This window comes from Necator americanus, chromosome X, assembly GCF_031761385.1.
Source record: "Necator americanus strain Aroian chromosome X, whole genome shotgun sequence".
NCBI lineage: Eukaryota > Metazoa > Nematoda > Chromadorea > Rhabditida > Ancylostomatidae > Necator > Necator americanus.
In genome coordinates, this window is record NC_087376.1 from 19,708,669 (window position 1) to 19,724,415 (window position 15,747).

General features: G+C 41.8%; 1 protein-coding gene across 2 annotated transcripts in view; it reads left to right on the top strand.

Moving 5' to 3' along the window:
• The window catches only part of RB195_024253 (uncharacterized protein), a gene marked incomplete at both ends in the record, with an annotated part of 134,705 nt that overhangs the window by 44,470 nt on the left and 74,488 nt on the right, over positions 1-15,747 (top strand). The window contains 6 exons of one of the 2 annotated variants that reach the window (XM_064211959.1): positions 2,515-2,597; positions 8,056-8,154; positions 8,222-8,364; positions 8,429-8,514; positions 8,570-8,633; positions 8,696-8,761. In XM_064211959.1, coding sequence (XP_064067839.1) covers positions 2,515-2,597; positions 8,056-8,154; positions 8,222-8,364; positions 8,429-8,514; positions 8,570-8,633; positions 8,696-8,761 — 541 coding nt within the window. The remainder of the gene's footprint in view (positions 1-2,514; positions 2,598-8,055; positions 8,155-8,221; positions 8,365-8,428; positions 8,515-8,569; positions 8,634-8,695; positions 8,762-15,747) is intronic. The other variant, XM_064211960.1, reaches the window with a different exon arrangement.

Below are 15,747 nucleotides of genomic sequence, written 5' to 3' on the forward strand. Positions count from 1 at the left end.
AAAGTAGGCCAGTATCAATGGTATCAATGAGGGCATTCGAAACACTGACGTTCAGACAGGTAACGTTTCGTCAGTTTTTAATTGATTTGCTTGATATCCTTAACATATCCCGACAACCTTCTCGAAGATCCAACGTAGTGGATGGTCCAGAAAAGATTCCGTTCTGTTTACCTTACATATCTGATGATACGAGTAGAGCGGTACGGAGGTGTCTGCGAAAAGCAGATCTTCAGAACGACGTAAGCTGATGTCATCGATGATTCCTCTTAGACGTGGAAGCGATGATGAAGCCCATCTGTTCACATAAGTCGATCACAGAGTTACCGTTATCCGACGTGGACTCCGCTGGATAATACCATTTTCCTAGCACATCGAATTGTTGTTCAAGTCACGTCTTCGTATTTGCGTCGATTACGACAATTACCGCCTACTGGCTTGGTATTAAACGCATTGAGTTCATCATAGAAGATGTCCTTATTCTTGTCGTCAGCGGTTTCCGTAGGCGAGTGGGCACTTATGGTTTACTTCCTCTGGGATCCCGCGCCCGAACAAAGGCACCTCTGGACAACGTTGAGCCGAATTCTTCCACCAGTTTATTTTAACCTCTCCTCACAGCTATCGCCCAGCCACCTACTTTCTTCTCATCAGCATCGCCGCAGTATATGACGTAATTTTCGATGCTGATGATGGGCCAATCTCTCATGCGTGTTTCTTGCAATGCAGCAAACGGCACACAGAGATATCGTAGAAACCTAGACAGGGCGGTTTGTTGAAGTTCCTTCGGGGTGTCATCAGCAGTTTAGCGTGACGAAACGGACGGTTGTTGCAAAAGATTCCTGCTCTCTTCAGACAGTTGACCTTTCAGGTTATGGGCTTCGGCGATGTGCTGAACGACAGCACTTTTTTTGCATTGTATGGGAATCTTTCGCCATATAAAAGGTTATAAGGCTCGTACGTTCCCAATTCATGCACTCGAACGCATGATTGTGTTTAGTTAAAAAGCAGGGCCAGTGCGAGCACATAGCAGATTTGTATACAATTCTTCATTTCTTAATCTGTGGTAAGCCGACCATTTCTGAACTTTCCAATCGATTCGCACCGATTTTTTTTGTAAACGAGCCGACCATGTTTACTGTGCAACAACGTAACATTGATAAGGTTGAAAACGATCAATTGAACAATTGAAATTGAAATTCGAACCATTGAAATATAATTAAATAGAAATGGAATTAAAACGGTCATCTTACAAGATCCCTATTGGCTACCCTAATCACCTAACTAAGTATTCTCATTACTGTGGCGGAGAGCAATTTGTGTGCTACAGCTCTCTAGTTGCCAGTTGCCCTTCTGGAAAAGACAACACGAACTCCGTTTCCAAAAGTCCACTATACATAGGTACCTTTCTGAAAGCTTAGCAGCTGTTTGACTCGTTTTTATCCAAAGATGTTTTGTGGAAGTGAGATGCTCAGAAGAAAGCTGATAGCTGTGAAATACATAAAAGATCATAAGGTTGTTGAAATATGGAAAATAGGTTAGAAGTTTCATTTTCATAGTTAACTGCCGTGAAGGATGTACCAGTTTTCTAGTTTTTCTCATTCTGTACAATTGACAAAATGACAACGCATAGATTAGGACTGACTTTTGGGTGTAGCGAAAGTCTTAATGTTTTGGAACACGAGTTTTTAAGAATTTTCACGGATCATTTTGACGTCGAGTAAGTATTCCTTATTAAAAGGAGCCCTACCTTTCTATTCATGAAAGAACTGTCACCTACAGATAATGTCAAGCAGAAAAAATTAATAGTAAGTAACGACAAAAACAATTCTCAAGCCAACGATAAAAAAACGACACCGAGTTACCTTCTACCACAATGACGTGCAGCATATTGAAGCGCAGTTGACATGAAGTGAACGATCGTTTTCAGAAATTAAAACATTGTAAGGCCTGGACGTTATTTAAAGAGGATAACCGATTTGGCCATCGTTCGTCAACTACTGGGTACCTATGCAGCTAGCGATTAGAGTCGAGATGAGACCATTGCGAACTGCAGCGGTGAGAGGTGCTAGCATGGGTCCCTACTCGATCCTAAAAGCTACAGTCTGCCGTACCACTTCAAGTGCAGCCGCTTGTGCAATTGCACCGTGCTTCATGTTATTTCGACCCTACTATATCTTGATAAAATCCGCAAAAGCTGTCGCAAAAATTTACGACGACAAGTTTGCAAGTTAGGGAAGGGGCTCGTGCAAACCTTTACATTTTATTTGCTCCGTTGATGCAATGTCGCCTACCTCTCGCAAACAAGATGATTGACTAAATTCGAACCATGTGTTCTACTTTCTGTGGTCAGGGTCACTCACGTGACGGAAGTTATCCATCGCTTTTCTTACGCTCTCAGCGCAGTTGAGTTTTGCACTTTTGTCTAACTTGAATTTTTGCTCAAGCAAAGAAGTGAGATTGTTCAAGAAAAATGAGTTGCAACGTGTCGTTAATGATGGTTGATGTCCTTTTTCACAGATGGCATCAGCGCGAGTCTCACGATTTTCTAGATGATTGTCGTCGTGTGGTAATAGGAAAAATCCCTATCAATGCTATTAATGGTTTGTTTTTTTTTTGTCATATTAGTTTTCATGGGGAAGTGATTTTTTTTACTTACTTAGATACTTAGATGGCCCGTCTTCACTAGACGTGCGAGCCCCAGCATCTCTTCCACTCGTTCCGTTCCCTCGCTATTGTCATCTAAGATGTTCTCAAGCTTCGTGAGTGGCGTTCATGAGGTCCTTGAGCCCTATTCAGCTGAGGTTTCAGCTGGATACGGATACGGTTTAGCATCTCTTGGGATCCACTCTAGCGTTCTTTTAGCCTATCTATCGTCAAATTCTTCTCATAATGTGACTGGCCCATCTGTACTTTGCTTTCGATATATATTCCGCTGTGTCGTGAAGACGAGACACTCATCTAAAGTCGGAGCTGCGAAGACCGGCTAGGTGTTGTTTGCGCCGGTTAAACTTTAGAAGACATCTCTCAAGGGCTCTGTGGAAAGTAAGTAGCTTCCTAGACGTGGTAGTGGTACCTGCCCGTGTCTCCGCTGCGTAACAGAGCGCTGGAAGAAGTGTCGAGTCAAACAGATAGGCATGAAGATCTTGATCTGATCTTCAGTTGATCCGTAGCTTCCATTACAGGTGCGAATGCTGCCCATGCTGCTCTCATCCTTCTATTCAGTTCTTCCTTCAAGTTGTTTTCCATGTTCATAGAACGTCCGAGGTATACGTATAACAAAGTTTTTAAATTGTATTCCTCCGTCTTCGCACGGGGCGTTCTTCATGAACTGTGTCTTCTTTCTGTTTATTCGCAGTCCTATTCTCCCTGCTCCCTGTTTCGTTCAATTCGCTGAGCATCGTTTCTGCTTCATTGGTACTGCTTGTAAAGAGAACGATATCGCTGCAGAACGAAGGCTCGAGAGGAATCTTCCATCAACACCTTTATGTCTTTTTCTTCCCAAGAAAGTGATTTCATTATCCATTGCAATGCAGAGGTGAACAGCTTCGGCGATATAGTATCGCCTTGTCGTACCCTCTTTCCAATGGGTATGGTGAAGCAGCGCTGGAAAAGCTGTATCTTAGTGGTGCACCGATCGCAGCAGTTGGATAATGTCTTCACATACGACGCGTCCATACCTTGATCGACCAGCGCTGACATTATCGCATTAGTTTTTTCGCTAAAGCTTTCTCATAGTCGAGGAAGGTTAGAACAAGGGGCAGGCGGTATTCCCGGCAAACCTCTATGACCGTTGACACAGTCTGGATGTGGTGTCCAAGCAGCTGAACCCCTGACGGAATCCACATGTTCTTGAGTCTGGGCTTCATCCAGCGTCCTAGATATGTGCGTGAGGGTGACTTTGGTGAATACTTTTATAAGACGCTCAGCAAGCATATCGGACGGTAGTTCCGAAGGTCCTCTCTGTCACCTTCCTTATGGATAAGAACGGTTTCCGAGGTCTTCGATTGGGCTGAGAGACTTTATTTCTGAAGATAGGACGTCGTGCGCCGATAGTCTGCTGATATAAAATTAGGCCTGGTGGCTGTGCCAAGTTTCATGCTCTTGGTAGCGACTCGTACTCCTAAAGGGAGAATCCGTGGTGGAGCTTCACCAGTGGGGATGATCGGGCTTGACACAGGAGTTGATGAACGGAAAAGGTTCGAGTAGAACTTCTCCGTAATGATTTCCATCTCACGACGAGAAGACGTGCCAGTCCCGTCTTCGCTCAGCAAGGCCTCTAGCGGGACATTATATTCGCGGAGATATCTGCAGGCACTTCTTTAGACTCGTTCTTCTTTGTGCTGCTTCCAGAATCTTCTTCTGCCTCTATTGCGAAAGATCCTCCTGCAACGCTTTTCAGCAGCTAATGTTTGCCACTAACTGCGCAGTGTGCGATACATTCGGATCAAGCCTCAATGTCCTTCTTCTTTCCAACAATTCCTTGGTGGTCTTCTAGATTTGGTCCAAGTTTGTCGTGCGCTGCTTCGAGGCGCAGACTCGTAATCTTTTGAGCGGCATCTCGTATTCCACGTTTAGGTTCTCTTCGATGTGCCTGTCACCTTGGGACCAGGAGTCCTCGAGTACGCAATCGTCGTGGACGACTTCTTTTCCCCTTCGTTGCCGATAGCGCATGTCCCTTTCATTGTGTGGCAGGTCGTGTTTTTGCATTAAGGAGACGGTGATCAGAACCACTACACAAGGAAGTTACTACCGAGACGTGGAGTAGACAACATCTCCGGTTGGTGAGTATGTGGTCGATGTTTGCACGAGTCGCGCCATTCATCGTCGGTGGACATGGGCGATTCCCATGTCCACCGACGATGAATGGCGACGATGACCTTTCTTTATAAAAAGAGAGTTCCCATGGAAGAGGCGAGCGGCGGACAACAGCTTGGCGAGACGATTGCCATTTTCATTCCGGTCCCCTACTCCAAATCTTCCGATCCTGTACTCCTCTTCTGTAGCCTTTGTTAGTTCTGCGTTGAAGTTCCCGGCGAAAGTCTTCTCGTTGCCGACCACTTCCTCCAGCTCCTCGTAAAACACGCCCAATTCGGATTCATCAGCTGTTGGTGTTGCTGAGTAGGAGTTGATGGTGCTGATGGGTTTTTGGCGCAGAGAGCGGAGGCGAAGAATAGCCAGACGAGGTGACAGGATCTCGTGAGGATCGATAAGATGGAAAATGGACGGGTGCACAACTAAACCAACATCGCCTACATTTCGCGACGGAGCCTTCTCTCCACGAATGAAGAGTGTGCATTCATCTGTCATACGTCGCTCCTTCTGCACTTGGTCTCATGCAGAGCAATAACGTGAAATTCGATATGCTCTGCAGTTCCGAGAAGGGCATGCAGGTCAGCGTCCGAGAACACTGTTCTCGCGCTGTAAGTACACAGTCTGAGAGTCTCCATGGCGAGTCGTGCTTGTGTCACCTTGGTCCAGAATCGACGACCTGAACAACCTGAGATTTGATCGCTTCTTACCGGTCGCCATACCGTTTGACGTCTGAGACGGCAGGACTCAGTGTGCGGGGCACTGAAGCAGTAAATATGCTGAAGTGGCAAAAAGATTCTTTCCCATACTAAGCAGCTCTGCTCCGAGTCTAGCTTTCACCACAGGTCGTCGCCCAACCGATGTGGATCAGGGGGCCATCTTGCGACATTTTGCTAAGACGGTGGTGAGTCTTGCCAGGCCTACTCTTTGTTATGCTTTCTGTTCCGAGAAGTCGGAACGTCGGATGTGTCGAACTCTTTCTCACCTTGCGAGGCCCTGCCGGAGGACGAACCTCCGATGTGCATGGCAGTTCGACACACAGAGTCACGTCCACGCCACTATGAGGCGAAAGGAGTTTTTTTTTTGTTGCACAAATAGCAGGATTGAAAGCAATTAAAGCTGTAGTACTTGTAGCTGTAATCAATCTTTTGTTATGTTTTGAAATCTGTGCTATCTCAGAATTCGCCATACGAAAGGTGTTATGCGTGTACTACCAACTTCAGCATTTGAGAAAACTGAGCGTTATAACTTTTGCCTGGTTCAAGTTTTGATTTTAAGCTATACATTTTTTTAAAAGTGACCCTTTCCCAAGCGTATTATTAAGAGATAGGTTTCTTTCGATTTCCACGTCTTAGTCAATGACACATTTTTTCTCGGATTTAACTCCTCTTCTTAGCTATTTCTAAATTTCCATTGTCCTTCAGGAAAACTGTGTGAAAAAGGGGAAGTCAAGGCTTTCAAGCACACTTAGTTGAACTTCGACGAGACTGCAAAAAAGCTGAGTCCAAATTGTAGTAGTTGTAGTGAATAATGATCAATAATGAATAGTCAATAATGATTCTGTGATGAACGAATATAGACTGAAGAAGTTCGCTTATTTTCCAAATTTCTAACGGAAAGGAATGAACTAAAAGCATGGGAGCAACTTCGAACTCCGTTAACGGTGCAAGGATGAAACTGAACATCCTCATCCTGCAATAATGTCAGCTTGCGGGGTCTTACTAAATTTTTCAAGTTTTAGATGGTTAAAAAGAAAGGTGCTCTTTGCTGAACGCAGTTTGTGTCATTGAACTTTTGTCTCGAACCGCATACGACTAGCAAACGTGGATAATAGTTCTAAACTATATTGTTCTCAGCGGCTAGAAAAAAAAATTCTAATGATATAATCAGGTTGACTTACTGTCAGCATGAGCGTGGGCGGAGATATTTTTAAAAGGAATGATATAGGTGATAAGAACATAAGAAAAGAACGCTTGCTTTTATCTACACAAAACTGAACTTCATTGCCTCTCAGAAATGCTGGATGGCTATTTGCTATCATTTTTCCAAAAGTCCAACAACACATGCTTAACTTTTACGCAAGATAACACATCTGTGAATTTAATTCTTTTTTTTTACAATCTCACGGTTTTGCACTGCCATAGCTTTGATCGAGAACCGTCTTTCTTTCTTTTTTTTTTTCGCTTTTTTTCGATTCATATCTACCTCAATGTATGCACATTATCGACCGCACTTGGATATTGACTGAACTTTCTCACAACCTCGTCGTTGTTCAATCCATTCATTTGAGAGCTTTTTTGGCCAATAATTTTCAATAAAACCTCGGCTCTACTCAATTTAAAGGACTTTAGAAATTTCAATAAACTAGTCAAGGAAGGAATATAAAACAGCGAAAACGTAAAGATCTATCTTCGACTGCGATATGAGATTTGGAATGAACCTTTCTTTTTGCTACACTTGGAAAAAGGGTCACTTTCTTTAAAAAAAAACTCCATTAGTAGACAAGGAACGCATTGAGCGTTGCACTTAACTGGAATCAACGAGTTGCTTTAAGTTCGACAGAAAATCGTCGATGCCGACTTTGCCTTTTTTGAGAATCTTACATCTTCAACGAAATTGGAGAACAAGTGGAGATAAAAGAGAAAAAAGATAAAATTACTTTCATAGCAGTTTAATATTTCTTCGTTCGCGTTTTTACTCGTCTTCTTAACTCTGTTGCGGTACGTTTCGATGGTAACAGGTGCTATAACTATAAGCGGCCGATGTGATCTAAACTAAAGTATATACAGTTTAAAAGTAGTGATCCAAAAGAACATGGATTTTAAAAAGCATTAGTCTGGTTTTTCTCGGTTTCTCTTTTGCTTTCTTTTTTCTTTTGCTACTTTTTTAAATCTTGGAGTGTCTACGTATTGTTCATTTGATAAAAATCACGCACATGTTCATGTCGTAGCAGGGCTCACAGATTTCGTCGCGCAAGAATCATTTCCTATCATTTATCCAGTGTCGCTGTCCTGTAAACGCCTTTGAAGCGCGAGGATACAGCGAGTTTTAAGGCATATCGGTTGATTTGTAGATAGTTAAAGAATTCTCCACTCGGTCCTGAACTGAAACTGTTTACAACTCCAAGGATTGAAAGTGGTTTCAGGAGATTGAAATAAAGTATAGATAAGTGTAAGCGTAGTAATGGACATTCCTACTCTCTTCCATATAATGATGTATGTTGTCAGAGGTATTTATATTATAATGCAGACGGCTTCGACATTTGCTCTGAACCGGAGTCACCTCTTCCTGCTCCGAGGGAAGTATTTCCGCAAGTTTTTACGTCGAACCCGTCAAATTCTAGTGATTGTACGTCCCATTTTGGAAATTCATTCTCATTCCTATCTCTTCTTTGAGATTATGAAATCACGTTCAGGCGTGCGGAGGGACGAGGATTCGGAAAGTGGCTTTTTAAAAGCTCTCTACACACCTCCTCGTCCGAACACTAAAGTTCCTCCGCAGAAAAGAAATATTGTTGAAGAAGAATGGGGCCCACTTGTTATTACAAACGATGATAAGGTGGAGTAGTCATTGCTGTTTACTTTCTTCTTTTGTTCTATTGAGCTCGAAATTTTGTCTACAGTGTCGTCGATCAATGGACGCAGGAAGTTCCCGTTCACTTCGGAGCAGCTTGGGTTATTTTTTTAGAAGGGAATGCGACTCTAATGCGTGGGTCTTCCTTGTCCTTGATACAGTTTAGGTCGTGTCATTTCTTTTGTTCTAGATTTCTTCACGCTTCATCCAGTAGAGTTCTAGAATACGTTACGGACTCAACAGTAACTCAATTTGTATCAATATTCACATTTATTTTGTTTCTTTGAAATTCAGTTTTTTTTTTTTAATTTTTCAGAACGAGCAAACAGAGGAAGCAGAGGAAGCGATTGAGTGTTTAACTCCAACTGAGGAACGTTCTTCGGTGAGTTGATTCACATCCTCATCTCACAAATTCTGCAAAATTTGAACCGTCCAAACCACATGATGTGCTCTAACCCTGACCGAATTTTAGGAACAATGAGGTGTATGAGTGGTCTTTACAATTTTTGTCTGACATAAGATTGTGATATTCAGTTATTCGTCTCTAACATCTTTTTCTTCGCCAAGTCGTAGACATTGTCAAGGAAAATAGGAAAACTGTAGACCTCTCAATCCATGTACTTATTTTGTTTTCCATTACCAATTTATAAGGAGCTCCATCATTCAAAAGGCTATTAAAAGCAGTTCGAATGTTCTCTTGTCTTGAAACCTCGGCATATTCTGTCTGTGTTTTGTGATAGTGTGCCTGCGAGGGTTTTAGATGGAACCTTTATTTGCCCGACGTTTCGGCTTTTTCACCGTCTTCAGAGGTCCAAATAGAGGATGACTGGAGCAATGCTACGTTTATCCCGCCAAGTGCCACACTACCCTGGGTCAGTGTTTCGATAATCGTTCAGGGTAGTGAAAACAAAAACCCATCTACATTGAAAATGATCTTACGTGTTGCTCAACCGGATATGGCAGGGCTGGTAGCACGCACTTGTCACTCAGTGTACCAGCGAATGAGTATTGCTGCGTGTAGATCACCAGCGACGATATAGATGATTTGATCTACACACAGAATATCAAGCGGTTATAGGTCACAGAGCAGTACAAGTTGCAAGAACTCATTCGTTATCGACAGGTATTCATTCTTATTATTCATTGAAGGGTTTCTTTTAAGAATCCAAAACGTCTCCTTCTTCCTTGTCGATATTTCTGTTTCGTGAGCCAGTATAACGCATTTCACGTCGTAATCGTTTCCGTTGTGGGCCTCATGTCTGTGCCTTCCTAGTAGTGTTATCAAACTTTTTCGTTGCTTTCCTGCCATGTTTTCATTAATCACAACTCCAACATTCCTACCGGTCTCCCCAATGTAAGTTGCATTGCACATCGAGCACTCAATCTCATATATTACCCCCATTTGTGCGCAGTCGCCTGTTTTTCCGAAAGGACAAATAACGCATCTTTCACAGATGCAATATCTATCATATAGTCTGTTTCTAACAAGCTGGCTCTTGATGTTTGCATTTGGGATATTTATCAAGATCACATCATCTTGTAATCGTGCTTGGATAATGTTGCGCTGAACAGCAGCACTGACACTGTTAGAGATAAAAGGAAGAGAAAGAGAAATTTTGTTTTCGCGCGGAACATTGCTATTTACAGTGCGGGTTCTTCGGTAATGCGGACGTACTGTATGGCCATTAGCACATGCAATTTTCAAGGAAACCTAAAATGCTGTAGATTTGTTTTTCGCTGACTAAATCAATATTATCTTACATATGTGAAATGCAATAAGTTTCATTTTCTATTATTTGACGATAATCTACCAAGAATCATAATTGATCTTTGTTGAAGTCTTTTTTTTTTACTAAAGTAATAGGAGATGCAACTTTACTTGTGTTTTGTTCGATTATACGAGTACGTAAAATTTCGTCTTTTGTCGTTTAATTTCTCATCTTTTTTTTCAAAAAAAAAAAACGCGAATTGAACGTTTTTTTAGGGGTTTGGCGTGACGAATAAAGCCAGTTTTGTGGACTATAGAATCACTATAGTGTCGTAAGAATGATCACAGTCGAGTAGTCACGAGGCTACGTGGCGCATCCGCAGGTAGCAAATGGAGGCCAATCGCGGAACAAAAGAGACATTGTGCCCACCCTGAGATGTGGGCGAATCCCTGTTTCTGCTTGACTCATGACATCCTTGTATTCCGCATGTCGGTTCGCATAAAAGCCTAGAATCAATCATTTAGGAGGTGCAATGGAGGCGGTTTGGAGTCTTCTCCAACAAATAAGCTCTTTTTTTTACTCTGGGAGGACGCATCATTCTCCCAAAAACTCGTGGGAATAGAGGCTTGCAATCTCATGAGTTTTAAGATTTTTGCAGGACAGGGTTGCAGTAGTCATCTAGGCTACTAAAATGGGAAAGGACTAGAATGGCGATCTGAACTTATATCGCACTTACGATTGCGTTGAAAGCGGCCATCGAAGATATGATGATGCAAGCAAGGAAGATTAAGTACGACGTCATCGAGGTGAGATGACGCTACCCACTCAACGCCATATGCTGGAGAAAAATTGTTCATAGGAACATGCGATATTAGAGACATGGTGGATATGGCGTCTTTTTCAATACGAGTATGGCAAAGAACATCGAGAAGATGTGATTCAACGCTAACTTTGACGATCTTCATCGTTTAGGCTTCGGAAGCAAGCTGCGAAGTAGTCGAAGTTTTCTAACTTTGAACTTAGGGAAGTTCTACGGAGAAGAGCATACTTTCTACAAAGTCATTGTTAAAGATTTCAACGCCAAAATACGACCGAGGAGAGCTTCACATCGGAACGCACAGCCTACAATGGAATGAACAAGGGAAGAGGTAGAGAGCGTTAGAGGGCACGTTTTTTAGCCAAAAGTGATGAATTGTCGCATTGCCGTTCAAAAACGTCTTTTCGAAGCTTCTACTAAGCGAAAAAAGACATTTACAGCTGGAGATAGGGATAAAATTAGTGCAGAGTAGGCTTTATGAGTTGCTGAATAATTAAATAATAATATTAATAATTAGATTCAGTGCAACATTGTCTTGCACTTGTGTTGTAGGGACAACTTTTATCTACATTTGAGCAAAATTTGGTTTCATCCTTTCTAGTTCTTTTGGAATCTAGTCGAGAAAAATGACAAATTCACTTCCAAGTTAAAATGGTCAAAATGTGTATGACTTCGAACACAGTCTCACAGTATTGTATGAAACTGTATTTTGGTTTAAAACATTTTATAATGGAGAATTTTTCATATCAAAAGTAACTTTTACTTTTTCCAGGTTTTTTCTTCGTTCTCTCAAAAGTTAGTTGGGAGAAGATTTTAAAATATACTGAAATCTTCAACATTTTCTCTACTTCCGAAAAAAGGACCCTGAAATAACTTCTCCTTCCTGTTTTTTCTAAACCATGTTATAAATGTTTATTTCAACTTGATGAAATCGGACCAGTTCAGCAGTCATTTCCAATCAGGGTCAGTGCTTATCGTTAAAATCACCTCCAAACCGCGTGTAAATGCTGAAAATGTCGCAATTACAGGTAAACTATACTTCTCAGTTGTTTTTTTTTCTTTTTGCAGAAATCAAGAATCCGTTGGGAATTGAACTTTTCAACATCCGCTGTTAGTGCCAAAGGAGAAAAATTGTATCGTCAAAAGCACGCTGAAAAGTTCCACATGTTGTCAACTTATTTACGCACATATGTAGTACACACTTCTAATCCAGTGAGCTGTGGCGTCTATATTATATATTTTTGTTTGATTCATGGAGCTACTTGTTAACATTTATTGTAGCACCATTTATTAATATTTTTATATAATATTATTTTAATGTTATTTATTTATTGAAGGCAACATTTGCGCCCCGCCCCGAATGCGATTCGTCGAAAACCCATTCGGACGAATCCTAGGTGGGGGTGGTGCAAGGGTTGCGCATTGCAACAGAAGCTGTCGTAAGAAACGACGTTCCGGAGCCGTCCGTTTGCACTGATACAGGGGGAGATGAACTAAATCACCCTCTTCTCCACAATCTACGACCCCGCATAGGCATTAACCCTGAAATCCGTACCACCCCAGATTCGTGGGGTGATGCCTTTAAGCGTCCAATTTGTTTCTTTAGTTCTATCATGATTAGTATATAATAACAGGATTGTTCTGTAGCGTGTGTGTCACGAATTTCCAAAAAGGGGATGACACGGGTCCAGCGGCTTCGAAATGCTGTGCGGAGACCAGAAATCTACAAAATGAGGTGCGACGTTTCCCACGCATCCGACTGGTGTGCCATGGTACAGTAGTATCACAGTATAACTTAGTGTGCATGTCGCAGAAGGTAACTGAAATGTTGCATCTGTTTCATCAGTAGCCGACAGTTTACTTGATCTGATCTGCTTATCCTTTTCAGTACGGTGATGTTGTTCACGTCATTTTACGATAAAACATCATTCGGTGATAACTGCTGGGAGAAAAGAATAGGAAACCCCATACTTCGAGTAACGCTTTCAAATTGTATCCACATTATATTGCTATCCAAGGAGTGTTAGAAGCTGAAGTTTGAAGGTTGTTCCAATGTAGTGCTGAAGTATTTAGAGAGAAAACTATAAAATCTTTCTCTTAAATTTATGAAAAAAAGAAGAAAGCGCTGTTAGAAAAGCACAATTCTAGTTTTACAGGAAATACCACTACTTTTAATATTCATTTATCAGTGAGGCCGAGGGAAGCGAACACCATTGAACGTGTGAAGTCCGGCTTTAGCTGGACGTTCAGACCGGTTTATTGTATAACCAGTCTGAACGTCCAGCTAAAGCCGGACTTCAGGCTTATTTTGACGTTCGTTTCGCTCGCCTTCACCGATCAATAAGAAATAACAGTAGCGACATTTTTTCGGAAATTAGAATTTCTTTTTTCTACCAACGCTTTCTTCAATTTTTTTAACCCAAAAATTTAAGCATAGATGAAAGATTTTATGGTTTTTCCCTAAATGCGTCGGTTCTATATTTGGAAGAATAGAACTTGGTTTAACATCTATGTTTCTCTCAAATCGCCACATTTTGGAAACATTATTCGAAGTATGAGTTTCCTCCGTTCTCAGCTATTAGCAAAGAACGAAGTGCTAACATGAAATGAATAATCACCATCGTAATGATTATTCATTATCATTCATTATATTCATTATTTATTCATTATGATTATCAATATCGTAGTGATAAAAAAAACGTTCTACATCACATCGCGTAAACGTTGGCTACTATGCATTGCATTTAAGCAGCCGTTCGCGCGTGCTTTTCCTCTTTTTGAAGAAAGGATGTTAGCAGCATCAGGAGACATGCTGAGAAATGCGAAGGAACCACAGAAACATATTCTACTGCGTTGGGGCTCCCGCGCACCATTTCAACCCCGTTGGAACCGTCCCACCCCATTTTACCGCTATCTGGCTCCGGGACATGAATTCGCCGCCATAGTACCCGTCTCAACCAATTTTACCGCCTTGAGGGTGCAGTGCATCAAATATTCCCTCTCTTTCTGGAACTTCCTCACTGAGACATACACATGCAGAGTCCCACGTACGTGACTGAATAAGCCCGTTATTATATAACATGATAGTCTGAAAATCTGAAAGTACACATTCACATAAAAGTTTATTTACTCTCACTAACATATGAGAGAAACTAACTTGCCTTATCAAAGACAACATACATAGCTCCATAGCTTTAGACAATGGTGAAAAGGTAGAGTGCTCGCCTAACAGGTGCATGGCGATGGTTCGGCACCTCACCGGTGCAGTTTTGTATCATTATGGAGTATTTTCGTGACACACAGACAAACACACACACACATACACACGCACGGACTAAGCGCGTTATTATATAGCATGATAGCATGATATTCAATCTCTGATTACTATAGGAGTGGCTACATTAGAAAGAATGAGATAGAGGGGAGGGTCGTTTTCAAGAGGGTTTCCCCAACTACACGCTTAACCGTCCACTTTTCGTAAAATTTGATATTCGCTCTGCAGCTCCTGAAAGGGCATGTAAGTCAGTGTCTGTGGACACTGTTCAAATTCTGAGACAGTCTCCTTGGCGAGTGGTGCTCGTGTCGCCTTGGTCCTGCGTCGAACACGTCCTGAGCAAAATGAGATTTGATCACCTCTCACCGATCGCCGTACCGTCTGCCGTCTCAGACGTGAGGAACCAGTGTGCAGGTGCTATGCAGTGTGTATGCTGGATTGGCAAGAAAATTTTTCCCAAACTAAGCAGCACTGTCATGACGAGCTTAGCTTTCACTACAGGTCGTCGCTCAACCTATATGTATCAGAAAGTCACCTTGCAGCATGTGTTGCCGCGACATTCGGGTATCTTAGAAGTCGTTTTCTCAGCTAGGCTTCCGATTCCGTGAAGTTGGAATGTCGGAAATGTCGAACTTCTTCTCAGTTTGGAAGACCCTGTCAAGGGACGTAATTTAGCTGTGCATTGCAGTTGCTCAGAATCATCTTCACGCGACTATCAGGCAGAAACGTTGTCGTAGACTATACGCTGTAATTTATACTATTGTACTCTTCGCTTGTTACTTGTAGTTTTGATGGTGCAATGATGTCTTCCACTCTCTTAGATCTAGAACTTTCTTTTTGAGCCACACTCTTCACGAAATCCCCTATATCTTCTGGATCAACTTCCAAAGGAAATTACGTAATTTTCCTGCCTTACGATAAAATGGATGGATTGGACTGCATCTAAAGTGATTTAGTTGAGTCAAAACGATCCGAATTTCGGTGCAGTTGCATAATTGGGTTCAGTCGTAGCTGCTCAGCGGAGCTTGCGGTTCCGATCACGATGGAATCCGTTAGTTTCGCATGGGCTGCAGCAACAAGGTGATAAGAAGGGTCTCCTCGATCCTAACTGCTACCCTTTACCACGTCCCTTCGAGTGCAGCCGCTTACGCAACAGCACCGAGCTTCAGTTGGTTTTCACACGACTATACCACCACTGTTCACAAATCATCGGTGCGCTTGTCACATTTTCGATAAATGACGTTTTTGAAGCGCATTGCAAATCAGCACAATTTTTCCTTTTTAGTTTGATTTGGATTATTTGGATTACTTAATTTGTAAGATTTGATTATTGATTTGTAGAAGATAACTTTCTATCAGAATCCAAATTTTTCCTTTCCGGTATTTTCCCATTTTTCAAAAACCTAGATGGGAAAAAAGATCTGAGTTCTGCCAAAACTATCATTTGTGTCTAATCTTAATTCCAGAAAGACAGGGAAGTACCTAAAAATAGCTGTTCAATGTTTTATAGCAATCCTTCTTCTTCAGAACATGATCGAAAATCCTTTTAAAAGAGCTCTCTGAACGAA